At 34.5% G+C, this 22,085-nt stretch overlaps 1 protein-coding gene across 1 annotated transcript; it reads right to left on the bottom strand.

Annotated features, from left to right (window-relative positions):
* Nucleotides 1-5,539: 5,539 nt before the first annotated feature.
* On the bottom strand, nucleotides 5,540-9,121 carry LOC120349947 (protein ANTAGONIST OF LIKE HETEROCHROMATIN PROTEIN 1-like). Its single transcript, XM_039421529.1, has 3 exons — nucleotides 9,090-9,121; nucleotides 8,521-9,035; nucleotides 5,540-7,519 (listed from the first exon to the last, which is right to left on the bottom strand). The coding sequence occupies exons 2-3, from the start codon at nucleotides 8,935-8,937 to the stop codon at nucleotides 6,713-6,715; spliced, it is 1,224 nt and encodes a 407-aa protein (XP_039277463.1). The 5' UTR covers nucleotides 8,938-9,035; nucleotides 9,090-9,121; the 3' UTR covers nucleotides 5,540-6,712.
* Between the last annotated feature and the right edge of the window lie 12,964 nt (nucleotides 9,122-22,085).

Here is a 22,085-nt window from a genome sequence, read left to right as displayed (position 1 = left end):
GCCATCCCACTTCTGTTGAGACTTATCTCCACCTGCACTTTCTCCTGTTTGTTAATCACATAAAACAGTTTCAATTTGACTGGAATGTTTTATTGCTGCCTGAAAACTCAAACGGAACACTTGTCTCTCTGTATAAGCAACTACCATTGATCACACACTTACCAGCCAGCCAGCAGCCTGTGTGTGCCATTATTATTTGATTGAGAGAGAAATAACAATTGTCGTGTATAAGCAACTACCATTGATCACACACTTACCAGCCAGCCAGCAGCCTGTGTGTGCCATTATTATTTGATTGAGAGAGAAATAACAATTGTCATCATTGTTAACAAAAACTTCTTCTTCTTCTTCTTCTTCTTCTTCAAAGGTATGTTTCACAACTATTTGTAACATCTTCTTCTTCTTCTTTTCTTCTTCTTCTTTAAAATTATTTCAAAGTAAAAAAAACCTCTATTGAGAGAGAGAGACACACACAAACATACAAACATATTTGTTTTTCTGTTTGCAGACGTTCTCCTCTAAGAGAAGACACATGGCAAACAGATTAAAAAAAGATATGGGTTTAAACGAGCTAAAATCACCACTTTCTTTACTAACTTTATCAAAAGAGGCCAGCATAAATGCAATTTTCTATGGAGCAGATTTGAGCAGCATACCCAAATCAATGCAAACTCAGATTTTAGAATATGGTGAAAATTGTGAATTACAACGTGCCTCTAGCAGCGGCAGACGCAATGGCATTCTTTCTAAATTGTATGCCATATGCAAGAGACTCGATATTAAAGACCTCATGAGTATGATTGCTGCTGAACACTTGACGTGTGAGGATGTAACAGCATTATATCTGCATAATCTTGACTTTGAAGAAGAAGAAGATGGTGCCGATTACATTTCGTTTGATAAACAACAGCGTATAGATTTAACCAAAGATTTTCATTTGCCATCATGTTTGGAGCACCAGTGTCTATGTCCCTTAAATACTCTAGTAACATACAAATGTCGTTGTCAGGATTTTTTCGACATTACATCGCATATGTTTAAATTTCAAAATAGGAGTAGATATATCGACCCATTCATTTTAAGAGAGATTAACCCGGAGAGATATCGTTCATTTGACAGAAACCCCAAAGAGTATACGTTTGATTTTATTATGAGAAACCTTATGTATTTTCACTACTATAGGTAGTGGAGACACACTAATAATGATAACACACACTAACGTGAAAAATACTAAAGTAAAAATATTATCATAGCATTTTTTTTTCTAGTGTAAAAAAATTAAAAAATGACACCAAATGAACAATGGACCTGTGTCGAATTATGAAAAGATATGGAAAGTTTATGTAATTTAGTTAGAGATATGAAAATAACCTACTCATCATACAGTTTAGCATTGAATAATGCTAGAAGGATTGCTAATAGTGGTTGGTATCTTCCATTCTGATTGTTGCACGTTGCTCCATGTTCTTACGAACATATTCTAGCCATGGATGGTGAAATCTGGTATTGCAATTGCATAAAATTAACTTTCCGATTATACCACTTAGACTCATATTTCACTCAAGAATACACACTAAATTCACCATCGTTTGTGAATTTTAATTGGTGGTCTGGTCTTTTTCCAAGAAGCACACCCACAACAACAAATGGAAGAACTTTAGGTGACAGCTATGAAAATTTAATTGCAGACATAGGTAAAATCTATTGTTTGAAGGAAGAACAAGTACAAGATCAAACATTATGATTGTGTAATAATCTATTTTGTACAGAATAAATACCATGACTTTCACAGATGTCAGCAGAAGAATTAGTCAGAGCGATTTCAGCAGAAAACGCTTCTCATAAATTTACGAGCTTACAAGAACTGATACCAGATCAAAATTATCCTATGATCAGTGCTGCACATTTGAAAACACAACATGGTGATAGAATTCTAGTGAAACTTGAAGTTGGTGGCCACAACAAGTCATACATTTTACCAGAACACTACTTCAATGAGAAAATGTTCAAATTTGACGAAAAAAAGAATAAAATCGACATGACTGGTTATTCGATGTCTGTTCAACCGTATGGTAGAACATTTAATATTGAAGTAAACCAGAGCAAGTGTACATCAACACAATAGAAAAACTAAAAAGGTAATAATCTTTTTTCATTGTTACTTTGAGTGTAAATATTGCTGCTGTATTATGTTTTTTCTATTTTTTTTCTACTGTAGGTAATTTGTAGTAGTAACTACAAATATGGCATCTATTAAACGGAAAAGATTGGCGCAAACTGCAGAAGAAGAAGAGCTGCAGACAACAAATGTTAGTGGAACGGGGAAAAAAGAAATAAAGGACAAAACAGCAGATAGATATAATCCATTTAGTTTATTAGAGAATGAATTTAGAGGGTGTTTGAAAACTTATTATTATAACAATTTTGCTCATAGTAAATCCGGTCACGAACCATTTATAGACTACAATCCAATGTTCAATGGTTTAGAAAATTATATTTACAATCTATTGGCTCATGAGTTTCATACAAGCGGTGCTTTAAAGTTCAATATTGTGGTGGAATCTACATACCAGAAAATAAATAAAGACAGTGAAGAAATTGTTGAGATAGCCGATGTGGCTTTTAAAACAACCAATTTTATTGTTACATCATTAGACAATCTAGAAAAACAGATTCGCGATTCATTTTTTAATTTACTTATAGAAGAGACAAATTATCAAGGTAAATCCAGTGGTTGGTCCTTACGAAATATTGACGGATTGATGCTGAGAATTAATAGATACAGACCATTGAAAGAACCAAATGGTTCTTCATATATTAAGCTACCCAACAGTATATTGTCTAAACATTGTATCATAAACCCGCAGAATCAAACAGATTCAAAATGTTTTATGTATGCGTTACTAGCGCGACACATTAAAGGTAAATGTAAATATCGTGTTGATAATCGTTATTTTCGTTTGTTAAACAAGAACAATCCAATATATAATTTCAATAACATTGATTTTCCAACCCCAATTTGTCAACTAGATAGATTCGAAAAGGATAACCCAACAGTTTCTGTTAATGTATACGGTATTGACGATAAAAATCTAATTTATCCGCGACGAATTAGCAAAACAACTAGACAAGACCACTTTGATTTATTACTGCTTATTGAAAAGGCGGACACCGATGATGATGATGATGAGGAGGAGGGCGGGATTGAAGAGGGGGATGAGGGAACAACTGATGTAGTTACATGTAAAGTAGAAACCAAATCACACTATTGTTTAATTGTTGATTTTGAAAAACTTATTAGGAAACAACTAACGAAACATGAAGGACGAATAGTAATCTGTCGTCGATGTTTCACTTATTATACCTGTAGTCGAGATGGAGAAAGACGAATGAAAGAACATGAAGAATATTGTTCACAGCAGAAAATAACAAGAGTTTCTATGCCTAAAATGCAAGAGGATGATTCACCGCCATTTTTAGAATTTAAAAACCCATTGAGAAAGTATAAACTACCCCTAACCTGTTATGCTGATTTCGAATGTCTTCTTGTTAAACCATCATCATCAACATTACCACCAGCAAACTCAGAGTCTGATAATGATGGTGATGATGATGATGGAGAAGCCGAGGGAACAGGTGATAGCACTGCACGGAGAAGGTCAAAGAGAACAACAACAAAAATTAAACACAACCATGTTGTCATGTCCTACTGTTTGTATTTTGTTAGGGATGAAACACAAATACCGGACAGTTCGCCACTAACACAGAAAATACCGTCGCGTCCTATACTTTATAGAGGAGAAAATGCTGCCATACATTTTCTAACCACATTAACTAAATATGCTACCCAGGTCATAGAGTCGTTAGATGAACATCATATTGGCATGTACCCATTAACCAGAGAACAAGAGCAAATGCATTCTGATATAAAATTTTGCGACGCATGTGAAAAGCCTTTTGAAAACGATAAAGTTTATGATCATTGTCATCTCACTGGTTACTACAGGACTGCTCTTTGCAATGCATGTAACTTACAAAGACAACGTCAAACATACATCACAGTATTTCTACACAATTCAGCATCTTATGACACCCACCTAATTGTCTCTGCACTTGGTTCCATTTGTAGTAATAAATTTGAAAAATTACATGTAATTCCTCAGACAAGTGAAAAGTATATATCATTTACTATACAATTGTCCAATCGACTCCATCTCAGATTTCTTGATTTGTTCAAATTTCTACCCAATAGTTTGGATTCGTTAACCTCTAACCTATTACAACCAGCTGGTCTTACACCATCTATTGAGCAAATAGCTGGTATTCTCAAACACACATCGAAACATTTCGAACATCAAAGTTTACCTCTTGTATCACGTAGAGGAGTTTTTCCATACAAATATTGTGATTCTTGGGCTAAAATGAACGAGGAAAGTTTACCACCTATAGAAGAATTTTACAGTTCTCTTTGTGATAGTACAATAAGTGCAGATGATTATCGGCATGCACAAAAGGTTTGGAAACACTTCAATTGTCGCACACTTGGTCAATACAGTGACTTATATTTGAAAACAGACGTACTACTCCTAGCTGACATAATGGAATCTTTTCGCAACATTAGTCTTGAGATTTTCAAACTTGACCCAGCACACTATTTTACACTGCCTGGCTTTTCTTTTGATGCTATGCTTAAATATACTAAAATTAAGTTGGAACTTTTGACAGATTACTCGATGTACACATTTTTCCATTCCTCTATCAGGGGCGGAATAGTTACGTGTGCTCACAGACATGCAGTTGCAAATAATCACTATACTGGGGCACCTTACAATACCCAAAAACCCAACAGTTTTCTAGCTTTTTTAGACATTAATAATTTGTACGGAAATGCTATGTCTGAATCTCTTCCCAGGGCAAATTTTGCTTGGATGAGTTGACACGAAATAGACAATGCTGTTGCCAACATGAAAAATTGGAGCAAGGACCAAACAGTAGGCTATGTTTTCAAAGTTGACATAGAATATCCAAAAGAATTACACAACATGCACAATGATTTTCCTTTTCTGGCAAGAAATCAAAAAGTTTACCCATCCAATCAGACTCGACTCATAACCTCACTTACAAATCACACAAATTATGTATGCCACTATTTACTGTTGAAACAAGCTATAGAACACGGATTGAAATTGACAAACATTCGTAGAGGCATTTCTTTTGAACAAAGCAAATTTCTAGAACCATACATAAGTTTGAACACACAGCTAAGACAACAGTCTAAAGCGCCCCATACACTGTCAGTTTAACTGAAGATAATCGTAAGGCCATAGATTGGGATTGCCCACACATTTGTCACTTGATCTGAAGATATTGGACTGCAGTTCACCAGGACTGAAAGTGTGTGGTCGCCGGGCAGGCGGCGATAGGATGAGAGATTCGCGACAGGCAGGAGCCTGTCAGATAATGATCTCATGTGCCCGCCACCACACACTATCAGTCAGCCTGCAGGCTCACAATCCTTTGTCACCGTTTCCATCAGTTTTGCGTGAGATCATTTTTGTGAAATCATACACCAGTCGAAATTGGACTGACAACGAAAGATGGACGGGAAGCCTCCTTTCATTTCAGCGTTTATTGAATTATATCGGGCATACCCGTGTTTGTGGAAAGTGAAGGACGATACCTATTCAAATAAACGATCGCGGGATGAGGCCTACGGAGAGTTATTAAAATTTTATAAAAAAACTGTGCCATCAGCCACCATTGACACTGTGAAAAAGAAAATTAATAACTTGAGATGTGCGTTCCGTAAAGAGCTAAAGAAAGTGAAACAGCCGAAGTCAGGCTCATCAGGAGATGACGCATACACCCCATCACTGTGGTATTTCGACTTGCTATTGTTTACAGCCGACCATGAAGAAACTAGAGCGACAATTGGGAGCGACGAATCACAACTCGTAAGTTATTTTTGTTCTATTCTTTAATTTATATCAAATACACACAACAGTACATTTCATCTGATTCATTCTGCAAGATTTTACACAAACGGTATAAATATTATGAAGAAGAGCCCTTCCTGTAAATTTTTTATATATTGAGACTTTATCAGTTCGCTTTTGATAATCAATTCACTGTTCAAAACTATTTTTTATTCATTATTATTTTTTATGTTTTTGAAATAAAACTAATTGTCTTTCATCGTACTTATTTATTGTAGCTCTACACTATCCTGATTTTTGATAATGATGATTCATGTGAAAAAATCTATTTTAGTCCTTTTTCATAGATTAACTCTCAAGATATATTATTTTTCTGTCATTTGGAGTGGGTTATGAGAAATTTGTATGTCTTAAAACCCTCAATAAAAATTAATCTTAAAAGTCTTGTTCATTTACAATGCAAAGAGTGTCTTATGTTTTCCAAACCCATCTAACATTTTTTTCCTAACTCCACTACGTCCATGGACGTAGAAACTACAAACGACGGAGGTTTCTCTGCCGCTACTTTGTATAGTTGGTGTTTGGAAAAACTGTTGCAAATTTATTAATATCTCATTTAAAATTCAATATATTCATATATTTTTATGTTTATTATCATTAGGAACGTAGTTGGAAATGGAAAAAAACTACTTCCTAGAATAATATGAATTGGAACAAAAAATCGTACTACTGAAAAATTGTGATTTTGGACATAGTGGTTTTTGGAAACGACCTCTTCAATTATTGGTGACAAATTTGTTTTGCCAGGAAACTGCACCTTCTCCAACAAAATATTTCTTGTAATTATCACGATTGTCTTTTGCATTTTCACACAAAACTTGTCTATTATATCCCTGCCGTAGACCCACCAGCTGATCTTCCACCCTATCCCCTCGAATAACTTCCCCACTATCAATATCTTCTACATCAAGTGAATTCGATGGCATGTACAACGCTTTTGCTTCCTTCCTCAGGAAATTATGAAGAGCACACGCTGCTAGCACAATGAAATCTATTTTTTCTGGATTCAAGTTGATTTCTGTGTGAAATATCCGGAAACGACTTGACAGAATGCCGAAAGCATTTTCTACTATTCTGCGAGCTCTGCTCAAACGGTAGTTGAATATGCGCTGGTCATAAGTCAATTGTCTTTGAGGATATGGTTTGAGAACGTTTTCATGCAAAGCAAAAGCATCATCAGCTACAAATACAAAATTGAGGTTTGCCTTGTTGGCACTGTTTGGTGGCAAATTGAGACTTTTGTTTAGTAACTTTGTATAAAAACCGGTACATTCAATTACACCTCCATCAGAGACTCTGCCGTTACAGCCAATGTTCACATATATGAACTGATAGTCTGCATTAACGATTGCCATCAAAACTATACTGCAGAACCCCTTGTAATTATAAAAATATGAGCCACTGTTTGGAGGTTTCTTGATTCTGATATGCTTCCCATCAATGGCCCCTCCACAATTAGGAAAGTTCCATCTGTTTTTGAAATCTTTCCCTGTCTGTTGCCATTCCTCTTCAGAGTTTGGTAACTGAAACAAATAATAAATATAAAACAAAGCTTATTATATCATATGTAATTATGTTTTATGTAATTTATGTGATATCATATGTTATATTTGACAACAATATCAAATTTGATACATTTTTTTATCATACAAAAAAGTAGAGTTTAAAGATTCAATTCATTCAAAATTATTATTTCCTACAAACAGATAGATTGTTGCTGTTATTAAAAAACAATATTATCTTTCATTTTATATATTTATAACGTTTCAAAGTTCCTCTTCAATTTATATGTTCCAGGAGAGTCAGGATGAAACCTCAAACCATGCATCATCACAACTGGTATCACCCCCTTCCTCAGTTTCTAACCTCAGTTGGACTGACAATATTTCATCAGGCCCATCAACTTCATCCGGAAATCCAAAAAAATCGGGCAATCATAAGAAAAGAAAAGATGCTATCGACGCAGCTGTGAAAGCTTTGAAGGAGGACGATGAGTTCAATGGCATTGGGCTCAATGTAGCATGCAAATTACGCCGTATGGATGAAGATCAAAAACTGTATGCCGAAATGTTAATCAACAAAGTGTTGATGTATGGTGTGAAGGGAAAGCTTCAAGAGGAAACTGATGTCCGGGGTCTCAAGTTCGTACAGCCACAAACACCAGTTCGTCGAGTAGAAAAAAATATTTCCTACTCCTTTGGTCAAGATCAAAACCTCCAGACTACTAACAACTTCAGTCCGATAACTGGAGAGGGAAGTACAGGAATACCGGAAGTAAAGGAATACTTTGAATCTGCTCACGCTGACTCTGATAACCAGTTGTCTGAATTTATATTGTTGCACTAGATTAAATAGTTTTCGTGAAAAGTGCATTAGCTTTTTGTTAAATTCATTTAAAATAAATATCTGATTTTTTTCAATACACAATAAACTATAAACTATCTGCTTACATAACTTTTCAATGTAATTAAGCAAAATAAAATATAATAAGATGAATTAAGTTTTTTTTTAAATTTAATCTTACCTTCAAATAAGAATCCTTTAGCACCAGGTAAAGTTGTCTGCAGGTCTCGGGTATGATTTTCCCAAGTGCTTGAGGTGAAATTTGCGTGGGAAACTTCAGATCTTCAAAACTTTGACCCATTGCCAAAAATCTCAGAGTTGCAGTCAACCTTTTTTCGGCAGTGATAGCCTGGCGTAAATGAGTGTCCATTTTTGTGATTCTGATTTCAACCAAATTTAAAAGTTTTTGGAAATTTTCCTCACTCATCCTTAGATAATTAGTTAGATCCTCATGGTGAGACAGCCTTAGTTCACGAAGCAACGAAATATGAGAGCTAGCCTCTCTATCTCGCAGCCAACTTTTTACCCAGACCCTTTTTTCTTGGGGTTCTCCTAGAACTGACAAAATAAACATAGCGCAACGTTTCCGACGGAGCATGGTGATAAACTGATGATAAAACTGATGAGAAACTGGGGATCTCCTACAGTCCTGTTCCAGTTGACCGACAGTCCGCCTACAGGTACTGGACTGTAGTGTGGGCTACCTTCAGGCTGTCATCTGCAGTTCAGTACGGCCGCCTGCAGACAATTGACTGCTAGTGTATGGAACTCGGCGATATTGGTCTTACAATCGCCTGTTGAGGCGGCAGCCTGCAGGCAATCGCATAGTGTATGGGGCCCCTTAAGAATAAATTTCAAAAAGATTTCCACAAATTACTCAACAATGTAATTTTCAGTAAATCTTGTGGAATTTATGGAAACAAATGGATTTAAAGTTGGTTAATAACGAGAAATCGCTATTGAAATATATAGCTCGTCCCTCATTCAAAGATCGTTTGATTTTTGGGAAGAACATATGTGGTATAACTCTACACAAAGAAAATATTTTGCTAAACAACCCTATTTACATTGGTTTTTCGATTTTAGATTTGAGTAAAACAGTAATGTATTCATTCCATTATGATGTAATTAGAAAGATATATGGTCCCTGTGCCAAACTCCTGTATCAAGACACAGATAGTCTGATGTACCTGATTAAAACCGCGGACTTCTATTGTGACATAAGGACAAATGAAGATTTAAAAAATTGGCTAGACACGTCAAATTATCCTGTAGATCACCCAGCTTATTCTACACATAACCATATGGTTGTTGGTAAGATGAAAGATGAATTTGCTTCTAAAGCTCCTTATCAGTTTCTGGGTTTACGGTCAAAACTATGGGCATGCAGATTGTATAATGAAATTAATGGTCAACAGCAACAGCAGCAACATTTTGATAAAGGAACAGAAGATAGATTAGAAATTGAATGTAAAGTGGGACTAATTAAAAAGGCTAAAGGGGTAAAACGATGTATATTGTCACGCGAATTAACAGCACAACATCCAAAGTCTAATCAATACATTTCATTTCAAGACTATTTTAATTGCCTATTCAAAGGTAGAGAGGTGTACAGAAGCCAGAATTTAATTAGATCAAAAAACCATAAAGTAATCACAATTTCACAAAATAGGAAGGCGCTTAGTTGTCAGGATGAGAAAAGGTATATCTCTAGTGATAAAATTAGTACATTAGCTTTAGGACACTATAAAATTCCACTATTAACAGATGAGGATTTGCCTGTTGTGTCTTCTAGTAGCAAATAATTTTATTTGATGTGTTACAGATGATATCAAAAATTATTAGGTTGAATGTTGATGCCATTGAAATAAGTTACAATATTGATCAACAGTGCATGAGAATAAGACATGCAGATTCCGCGATTGTATCAGCTTGTGTTCAACAAGAAAATTGTGGAACTTATTGTGTTAAATTCATATTCAAAATGAATATAAACAGATTATGGTTTGAAATTGAACTGACAGTGCAAAAAGCTGATTTTACATGTGTTGAAACAATTGTAAAGTCAAACAGTGCGTCATTTTACTTCTCGTCATTTCTTTTGAAAGGTACATAATTATTAAATAGTGAAATACTCAACAACTTCAACCTTATAAAGACTCTATAGTGTGTGTTTATTCATGTTTTTATATATAAATCTTTTCACTTATTGTTGTATGTTACTAACAACACTGACACTATTTGTTTGTTAAAGGATGTGTATGTGTTTTTGTCAAATCAAATTTGTGACTTGTATGTCACTAACACACTCTAGTGTTTCACATGTTTTATAATAAAAGAATTCTTTCACATATAAATATTAAAATTATTAATATAGGTTACTAACACTCTTGTTTGTTATACAATACACTCACTCTTGTTTGTTATTCAAAAGAGAATCGAAAAAGTTTTTGTGTGTTCATTCCATAATGTGTTAATAAAAAAGCATAACTGAATCACACTGTGTCTCTCTCTTTCTTTCTTCTCTATTCCTAACTCAAACTACACTAAACACACAACTGAAAACTGTGTCAGTTCTAGAGGAAAATCAATATAGCAAGCTTGTCTTGTGACAGTTTTTTACATGCCCTACCCCAATGGGGAAGGGGTAGAAAAACAAAGTAGTTGTGTAGGCTACAAAGCACTACAAGCAAAGTAACAAATTATTCATTCCAACAACAATTATTCAGCTTCCATTCCTGCCAGCTTGTTAGCCAAAAAAAAGGAGAAAATCAATAGCTACAAAGGTAAGTGCAGAGGTAAGAAAATGCGGGGTTAACTTATGCAACCCGCAGTACACCAAATCAATACTCTCTGGGTCTGGTGTCTATGCACTTCACAAACCTTACTGGGTAAGGTGGAAATCAATAAAGTGCTAATATTAATATTTAATTTCAATAGCCTATTAGATACACAACAGTATTGTGTGTGTCTGTGAAATCAATACTTGCTCACTGAGCGCTGTGCGCGCGCTTAGCAGTCTGTGCAATAGACGTCTGGTACTACTTCTAAATATTTAATTTCAATAGCCTATTTCATACTACACCAAAACAGTTGAGTGTGTGTCTGTGAAATCAATACTCTTGCATGCGCGCGCACCCCTGGCGGGGAAAAAAAAAAGATTTGGTGGTTATGTTGTCTAATCTTCTAGTAGTTTGAGGTTAGGCAAAAAGGAGGGAAATTTTGAGGTCAAGTGACGTCACTGAACAGCTGATGACGTCACTAACCAACTGTCATGTGACCCCACCGACCCTGCCTAGGCCAGGGGGCTGGTGGGGGATGACGCTGGGGGGAGGGGAGGGGGGAAAAACAGCTGATTTTGAGCTTGTGCTGTCCTTTTTAATCTACTAATAGGGTATTTCATATCAAATTTGGAGACCTATTGAGGAATACACATGTAATATTTGGTAAGTCTGTCTAAATTGTATATACAATTGAGTTGCAAATGAGGGGTCTCCCTCATGCACATATCTGTTTCAGAGTGGAAGGGGGGCCAGCCAACACAGGGGACTGAAACATCCTGATGAGGCAAACAAGGAATTAGATAAGCTTGTTTTGGAGTTCATGTCTCATGGACCATGTGGCCTTAGCCACAGGACTGATCTGCATTGCTGAGATGAGAAGAAACAGAAATGCTTCAAGTTCTTTCCTAAACCACATGTAGAGACAACATATTTTGATAGCAAAGGCTTTGTGCAATATGAGAAAGAGATATTAATAATAAGGGACAGTTACCAAACTGGATATAATAATAAATTGATTGTATGGTATGAAAGATTTCCATTCCCTACATAGGCCAAGTATCTGACAAAATAGGCAAACTCATCAAAAGGAAAGGTTTGAATGTAGCCTACAAGACCTCATCATTTCTTAACTGCATTTTAAATAACAAAGACCCCATCAAAATGAAAAATGAAAGTGTAGTCTATAGTCTTTATTGTGGGGACTACAATGCCAGCTATATTGGACAAACAGGGAGAAAATTCAAAACTAGATTACAGGAACACATATCAGTCTTTAAAAAGAAAATAATAGATACTTCCAAGTTTGTAGAACATCTTATCAACTCTGGGCACAATTTCAACCCTGCCAGTAACATCCAAATATTGAACACAGGCCAAAATAGCAAACTACTTAATGTACTTGATACCATTTTTTTCATGTCCCTCCCAATCTTCAAAAGCATCAGAAGTTGCATTGACATATCAGCCGCCAGATGACAGTTATGGCGGTTCCTTGTTTTTAATATGCCTATGATTCCTGCCACTAGTGTCACATTTTCAGTTGTCTTCAGTCGGTCATTGAGTATCCTTTTGCATACTAAATGCTAAAATACTAAAAACAACGCACTATGTGTGTTGTTTATCTTCTAAACTATTCTTTTTCAAATTGAGGCGTTTTTGTTGATTCAATTCATAGTTAGTTGAGTGATTTTGAATTGTGGCATTTGAGGTGATTCATTTGAGGAATAGGACTGTTTCTTATTTTGAATTGAGACACTTTTGATGAATAAGTGTAAAAAGTTCCCTGTTTTATCTGAAAATGAGTCACTTTTGATGTGATAGTTTGACAATGGAGGTTACAGGCCAGGGTGCTTTTATTGTTACAATTGCCATGGAAAAACTCAGACAGGAGGAACAATCATCTATTATTTCATCAAGTGAGAATGGAATGATTTGAATAAGGAAATTTCTGTTCAGCCTTCAGATTTACCTAGTATGAGTAGCCATTCAGCTGGATCAATTGAGCAAGTGAATTCACAGTTTCTCACTCACCTCGCTTCTGGTTCTCCAGGTACTTCTAGACCTGAAAAGAGAGTGGTGTTTCTTATGCAGCTTCATATGATACCAGCAATCCTACTGTTTTGCAACTGACCAAAGTGATAAACAAACATCCTGTTTTTCCCAGTGAAGGAAGTGATGAAGATGACACAGATGGTGTGAAATTTCACCTCATCTTTTGATTTTAGGTTATGTTGTTTGCATTGTTCTAATATGGATTTCAGGTCGATCAATCGATATACATTGCTGTTCTTGAGGTTCACTGTCATTCGATCTTTTTTAGACAATATATTATTTGGTTGTATTTTTTATCAGCTCATTTTCTTTAGGTATTTTCACATTTTTCTCATCAATTTATATTAGTGTCCTTTGTTGAGCTGATATCTCTTTTGGTTTACTCTTTGAAATCATTTTTATGAGCCTCAATTTGCTCTTTTAGCTTCTCTTTCTTCTGGTGTCCTACATTGTGATTTCTAGCCTTTTCTTGATTTCCGCTTCACTTGGAAGCATTACTCTTGTCTTGGATGTCATTGTCTACACATCAATTTGTCTTGTTACAACGTTCAATCTAAAAATTTTATCCATTGGTTTCTTTTCAATCTATTACTTGGTTTGGTAATTTATTCAATCCCTAATATTAGTGTTTTGAGCATTCTCAATTTGAATTTGGCTTCATCATTATTTTGATTTGTGTTTGGAAAAAACTAGTACATATCTGTTCAAACCACGTTTTCAAAATATTTCATTTTTGTAATCATCAGCTATTACAAGTGACTAGACTATATTATTCGGTGTTTCAAACATTTTACAATATTATTAAAAATTCGATTTATCATCAATTGGGACTTTTAAATCAAGTTTCTTTGAAATTTATAACTTTTGTCAGAACGTGCTGAAACCTGTAAGGTTATGTATTGATAATGAACTTTATCTTTTTCATCTATTTGATTTTTGTCTAAACATAAAAAAACTTTCATCTTTCATTACAATTTGTGGATTTTGAACATTTGGTTGTTTAATTCAATTCATAGTTGGTTTCTGGTTATTGGTTTCTATCCAACATATGCTTCATGTTTTCATTTTTATGAACATTTTTTAGTTTGTCAATTCAAGCACTCTTGAAATCAACTAGAACATTCACTTTTGCATTCTGAACTTGATTTGCATATTGTGTTTGTGAAGTGTATTACCTTTTGTAAACATTTTTCCCGGCTTCAATTTCATTGATATCAGACTACGTTCCCATATTCATCAAGTTATGACCTGATGAATGACCAGACAAATATTAGCTTCAACTTCCATTATAACTTGATACTTCCATACTTATTCTGAATTGGTCATTTGGCAACCATCAGCGCTAATACTTGATGCCAGTCACTCACATATAGATGATGGCAATCTGGGTCACCCAAGGTGATCCCTCATTGGTCTACCACTAGGCATTTTGCTACCTACAATCTCAAGTTGAGTAATTGTCTATTTATTGATTTGTCATTTTCTAGTCTTCAAATCTTTCTTCAGTTTATAAAATTAATTTTGTCAATTATTGTCAATTTTGATAATCTTCAAGATTGATTTGTAAAGTTTTGTAAAGTCATTTGATAAGCAATAACTGAATTAATTCTAGGCTTATCATTTTGTTCAAATTCGATTATTATTCCATAACTTCAATCTTTTAATTTTTTAATCATTTGACCTTTCTTCTATAATTTTCTATTCAATTAAAATTGCAATCCTTAACATCTTATTGATTCAATATCAATTATTGTTCAACATTTCAATTATTCCTGTAATTCTCCAATGTGTATTTTTTATTGTCAACTTCTGACATTAATCCTTTATAGTCAATTTCTAGTTTCAGGTCTTACATATTTCAATATTGTAATTTGCAAGGTTTAAGTGATCACTATTTGAATTTTTCAATTCGAGTTTTATCTTTGTTGGTTTACATAATTCATTCAATCTCCTTTGGAATTTTCAACCTTACTAAATTTTATTTGATTTGTTCATACTTACCCTGTTCTACTTGCAATTTTTATGCTTAAATTTTACTTCAATCATTATTGTTTTTTCATTCAATTTTTGAACTGAATCTTTTCAATCTTGATATCAATTTACATATAATTTGCTGCATGATTAATTCTTATCATTATTCTTTGTATTCTTGTTGTTCTTACATAGTGATTTTAGTGCAGTCAATTCTTATATGGATTTTTCTTTGAAATCTGTTCATTGGATTATTTCAATAAATCGATTAATTTGAATTTTTCTTGTTTCAATCTCTTCATTCAGCTACCTTCTCATTACAGTGGAAAATCAATTTGATTGCAATAAATTGATTCACCACTGTTTACCAGCATGCATGATAATCTCTTGGGCCACTTACATTCTAGTATTAAATATTTAATTCAATTTGCTCATATTTTTTCTATCGTATTTTATAGTATTTATTCTATCTAACAACATTTATACAGTCTACTTGCTTGGCTAAGATTACACAGATGGTGGCCCCAATTTCAGTGATGAGACAGATGGTGACCCAAATTTCAGTTATGACACAGATGGTGACCCCAATTTCAGTGATAATGAGAGTGAAAGTAGTAGCAGCTCAGAAGACGAAGGACTTGAAAATGTAGGTGATGAAGCAGGAAAGAAGAGAGTGCAAAATCCTGAAAATGGATGATTAAAAAAGCAAAATAGGATCTGAATTCAGGGAAAAGGTAAAATTCTTCATCAAAAACAAAAAAGAAAATTTGCTTAAGAAAATTAGGCAACCTTGTGGAGAAAAATGCTAACTACGCTATAACACCAAAATTGATGAAACAGCTCATAATGAGATTTTTGCCTACTGGAATCTTGGTTGTTTACAAAGGCAAAGAGAATTTATTGTTGCTCATCAATCAAACCTAAATACAGATATTCTTGTACACAGAACCTTTGGGGCTTGAACATCGTTTATTACTTTGATGTGAATAAGCAACGTATCAGAGTTTGTAAAGCAATTTTATGTCTATGCTTGACCTCAATGATAGACCTATCCGCACAGCTTTAACAAAGAAGATGGAAACTGGATTTGTTTGATTCTGACAAGAGGGAAGCACGGAACTCAGCCAGTGGTTGATCCTGAAATAAAATAGTGATAGGTGAAATTGTTAAAGTGTTAGGACATTCATAAATGCCATACCCAGAGTCAAGTCACATTACTTGAGAGCTGAAACCAGTCGAGAGTATATTGAGAGCAACAAAAGTTTGGCTGATTTGTACCTTGACTACAGAGACAACCGTGAGAGACAGCATCCACCATTTGCACATTCCGTTATGTTCAATCATATAATTATTCAATAGGGAATTTAACATATCGTTTTTCATGCCTGAAAAAGATCTCTGTAATCTTTGCAAGTCCTACAAAAATGCAAACGGTGAAGAAAAGAATCAGCTGATGGAACGCTACAACACTCACCAAAGAACTATCTTGCAGAGAAAAGGACATTGACAAAAATAACACAAATAATGATGCATAAATGTTGCTGTCTACGACCTGCTACCAGTAATTCCAGAACCAAGAGGTTTAATTTTGTCATTCTCTTACAAAAGTAGAATGAGCTGTTACAATTTTACCATAAGTGATTTGAGTGCAAAGAATGTGGATTGTTATTTTTAGAACGAAACTGAGGGTAGGCGTGGTAAATCATTCAAAATGGAGAATTTTCACCTACTAGCAAAACTCAAGAAGCTTTTTCCCTCACTGGAAAAATTAGCTGCTAACTATGTACTAATTTGCTGATGTATACTTGGGTTTGAACAAAACATTTGAGAATATATCAGATGATTTTGTCAACAATAAGCAATCAGAAAATATTCTTCTAGATAAAATACTAGAGTTCATGAAAGTTGAACAAGCTTTTCAAGGAGTTAATCAAACTAACCTTGTAAGACCAGTATTACAAATTCCCACATTTTCAGACAACCAAAATTACTGAATTCAATGATGAACAAAAGTACTGTTCACTAGCTTTTTACTTGCAAACCGATCCTTTGTTACTTGTACAAAATTTTGTAAATGATGGGTACTGTAAGAATATAATTTTGGATATTTCTCAAAATCTTGACATGAAAGGAAATTGATAGGTCTCGAGCAAGCAGCTGTATCGTTATCACCAGATACGATGTCAACAAACACTAGATTAGATAACAACGGCTCTCAAGGCTATGGTTTTGAACAGCCAAATGAAAATGGAAGTATTATTGTTATTTATTTAATTTATTTAGTAATATTAAATATATAATATTTTGAGGTTAGGTTCTTTGGTATTTACTAGTTGGTGACCTAAGTAATCAGTCGAGCCATATAATTTGAGAATTAGCCAGACACCTTGTGGCAAATTTAGTTGCATATAAATAGCATTTGCTTAAACTATGATCAGAGGGTTAGTAAACAAGCATGCCATTTCAATGTAAAAGAAAAAGCATTTTAGAAAACACAAAAATATTTATTATATCAAATGAGCATGAACAAAATGTAAAAAACAAAAATAGAAAGGTGAAGGAAGTGGGATGTAACTTTATTCAGTGCATGGATACATTTGTAGTTTTTAGGATACACCAATCACAATGCAGTAATTGACTGGCGGCAAAAGCAAATTAATTCAAGAATAAACATATTTATTATATAAACAGTAAGAAATTGTAAACTATGTAGAACACAGATTCATGTAACAAATATAAAATAAGTATTTAAGACTAAAATATTCACTCATTGGGTGATAATATAACAGTTTCGTATAGACTATTTGACAACTTTAAATTATGTCATTGTGGAGTAGTTGAATCCACCAATGAGAGTGGATATTTAAATTTATGAAAATTGAAAAGACAGAAGTGTGGTTGTAAAAGAATAGAGTAGATCCAACCCCACTTGCTTGCCAGAGGTCACCGGGGAGAGCCACCAATTTAGAGAGCACAAGACTAGATCCCTTTTTAAAGTTTTAAAAATCTAAAGTTGTTTGAATATTTAAAAAATTTAATTTCATAAGACTCAGTGAAGTCATAATATGACATGAGTCATTGAATTTAAATAATCCCATTGGAGAAAATGACAGCAGCTCACCAGAAAGGCCTAGGACATCGAAACAAATCGAGATCGCCATCATAATTGTGAAAAATTGACATGTGAGTTCATTTGCAAAAGTTATTAAGGGGGCCCTCAGTGCTTCGAAATAATCATGATTAAATAAAGCTAGCTCGTCGAAGGGTTTTTTAAATATTATTAATACTTGCACAAGTCTTAAAACGTAAAGGGAATATTCTTAAGAAGCATTTATGAGATTAACTATTAAATATGCACAGATGGAATATTTATTAATATTTGATCTATTATAATTATATGCTCACTCTTATATCTTTCTTTTCTATAAGGCCGAACATCTTTGGACAACCTGGACAGAAAATGGACTACGAGGTGCCAGGTACAATCGAAGTAGATTGGCTGGATTGATTTAGGCATATTCAAAGATTGGTTTACAAGTCATCTGTTCCCCATTCTAAAAAAAAAACAAGATGGTAAGAAGCTGGTAATTGGTGACAACTTGACTTCTCATCTGAGTGTGAATGTTCTTAAACTTTGTCAAGACAATGATATAAAATTTGTTTGTTTGCCTCCAAATTCCATGCACATGACACAACCTTTAGATATCGCCTATTTCCGACCACTGAAGGCAAAGTGGAGGGAAATTCTTTCCAAGTAGAAGGAATCAGATGCTGGTAAGAAAGTGCCAGCACTTCCTAAAGATCAATTCTCCCTACTGCTGAAAACAGCATTGCAAGAGCTGGAACCAACAATGGTCAGCAATCTGCAAGCAGGGTTCAAAAAAGCTGGGATTTTCCCACTCAACCGGCAGGAAATTCTGGATCATCTACCAAAAGGAGAATCCAATTTGAACCTTGATTTAGTATCAGACACTTTTATTTCTCACCTTGAATGCAAATGTCAGGATTTTGTTAAAACTCATCCCACCAAAAAGAGGAAACTGCAAGTCCCAGCAGGACCACTCAATGGGCAGGAAATTCTGGATCGTCTACCAAAAGGAGAATCCAATTTGAACCTCAATTTAGTATCAGTCGCTTTTATTTCTCACCTTGAATGCAAATGTTAGGATTTTGTTAAAACTCGTCCCACCAAAAAGAGGAAACTGCAAGTCCCAGCTGGGAAAAGCATTAGTGCTACTGATGTCAGTGATTCAATTGAGGATGAAACATCCAATCAATCCAATAAAGGGAAAGGACCAGTAAAGAAATCTGATAATAAGAAGCTTAAATCAAACCACAAGAAAAAGCAAACAGAAAGAGTCTGGGAATCATCATCTGAAGATGCAGATAATTTTAGCCTCCATTCATCAGGAGAAAGTGATTTCAGTTTTTTGAACAGTGAATTTGATCCTTCAGAGCTTGTGGATTTGCTGACAACTAGTGGCATCAGTGAAGTTACAGCAAAGAATAAACTCTGCAATCAAGGTGAAAACATCATTGAAGATAAGGAAGATGAAAACTTTGTTGAATATGGACTTAAAGAAACATTAGTGGAAGGCAGTTTTGTCATCGTGCTGTGGGAGAAAAATTAATTCCCCGGCATCATCTCAAAAATTGATGAAAAAGGAGCGGTTGTTGAGTGCATGCAAAGCACTCTAAAAGGATGGAAATGGCCAGAGGTGAAAGATGTTCTACATTATAAGTGGAGTGACATTAAAAAAAAGATTGATCCTCCAAAATTGTTCAAAAAGGGGCTACTTTCTGTCCAGTCAATCAAATAAACTTAAACAATGTGTAATTTTTCATTTTTTGCAATAATAATGTTCTAAAAAATATATTTCTTCATTGATAGAATTGTATTTTTCAGATCCTATGTCCTACATGAACCCAACACAAGCTTATAGTGCTTTATTATATTGAGATCGAACGAGGGTGCAAGTAACCCAAAATGAAATAAATCCAATTTCAAGGTTAAATTCATGATTTACAGGTAGTCTTTATATATTATAAGTATCAAGTACAACAATCATTCCATATCTATTATTATAAATAAGAATTGGTCTGAGGTACTGCTAAAAGTGGGTCCAAGTAACCCGGACTTACTAATGTAATTATTTGATTGAAATATCTGATTTTGAGAATCTTTAGTTTGAAATAAGTTATTAATTGAAGGGTGTCAAACCATAATGTTGTAAGTGCTGAAATTTCAGATTTCAATGTCATAACATTGGAAGTGTCATTTCTCACGTTGTGTATCAACATGGAATTGAAATTCTAGAAACGCCACAATGTTTCAAGTCCAGTCACATTCTATTAGGCTATTGTTAACATCATAACGTTTCAAGTGCCATCTGCCTTGGATGTTTTTCTAGGTTATGTTGATCGCTTCTTACTTAGCTGCTATATTTGTTATTTTTTAAATGGAAAATCAGGGGAATCTAGTTAAAGGATGCAAAATGAATGAAAAGTCATGAAGAAAAAATGATCTGAAGAAGAAACTGAATTCACAATATTTGAACACAAGAAGGCAAAATGTGGTGGCCAAAAATCTGCCTCCAATGGTAAGTATTATATTATATTATTCATGTTTAACTTTTCTTGGTATGGCTTGAAATTCTTGATAAATTTTCATGAACTTTGGGATTGACAAATTCTAATTATTCTACTATCAAACTAACTACCAGTTATATCAAACTATAAAACGAATGTCATGCTATCACTTGAATCACTTCCACTTATATAATAACATTCAAATATTATAATATAAGAGGAGAAAGCAAAATTCTGAGCAGGCTGCTGTATGTGAATATGATTCCAACAAGACGGGGCAACAGCACATACGGCTCGCATTAGTATGGAATTCCTTCGGCGATCATTCCCTACAGAGTGATCTCGCATTTTGGTGATGTCACTTGGCCTTCTTGCTCACCGGATCTAACAATTCCAGATTTCTTTCTGTGGGGATTTTTGAAAACTAGAGTGTACATAAACAAACCACGAACAATACAGGAACTTAAAGAAGCTATTTGCCAGGAAATCAACAGCATTCCTAGAGACATGTTAGCAAAATCCGTAGCAAGTTTTAAAGAACGCCTTCAAAAATGTATCCAAGCAGCAGGCGACCACCTTAGAGATGTTATTTTCAAATAATAAATTGTAAGTAATTTTATTTTGAAATTGCATATTGTGTACACTGTATTTTCACTAATAAATGCATTTTTACTCTGATTTGCAACAGTTCTCGATATTTGAAAAACATGCATTTCCCGGTAATCACCCTGTATATAAATGTCGGAGAACATAATAGAAAAAAGGAACAAAAATAAAGCAATAAACCCAAGCATAAGCCCTCTCCTTTAAGACAAAGTATGTTCTAGAGAATGCAAAATTCCTGCAAACTAGGATGGAAAAGAATACTTTTTATGTAAAGACTGCAATATAAAAGACAAAACATCAAACATGAACCGCCTCTGCATTGTTTGAGAATGACAAATCCAAGCGAAGAAGTGCCACTTTCAAAAGGTTTTTCTTTGAAATGAACAACAGAAAATAAAATAAAGGAAGAATTTCGAAAATAGAGAGAAGTTTTTGAGGGGCATGTTTGAAACTCAATAATGAATCACCAATAACATGGGGGAATTTGTAACATACACACCACCATTGGCAGATCTTTCCTCCACCACTCTTCAAATGTAGGGTGGAAGTGCAACTAGGAGTCTATATAGGCCCAAATAGATTTGAAAATCTAGTTGAAGTGTATGAGTTGCACAAGTACAATTTGCAATCCACAGCTCTTGGTAACACAGTGTCTTTGAGAAGCGCAGCATAAGCTTCATCTCCAGCAGTTCAGCACAAAAGGCACCGGCAACAGTGGTTATAGAAGTGCGACTCTTCAATAAGG

Source organism: Nilaparvata lugens, chromosome 2, assembly GCF_014356525.2.
Source record: "Nilaparvata lugens isolate BPH chromosome 2, ASM1435652v1, whole genome shotgun sequence".
In the NCBI taxonomy this organism is placed as follows: Eukaryota; Metazoa; Arthropoda; class Insecta; order Hemiptera; family Delphacidae; genus Nilaparvata; species Nilaparvata lugens.
The sequence above is the reverse complement of the archived record's forward strand: the minus strand, read 5'-3'. Positions and strand labels throughout refer to the sequence as shown.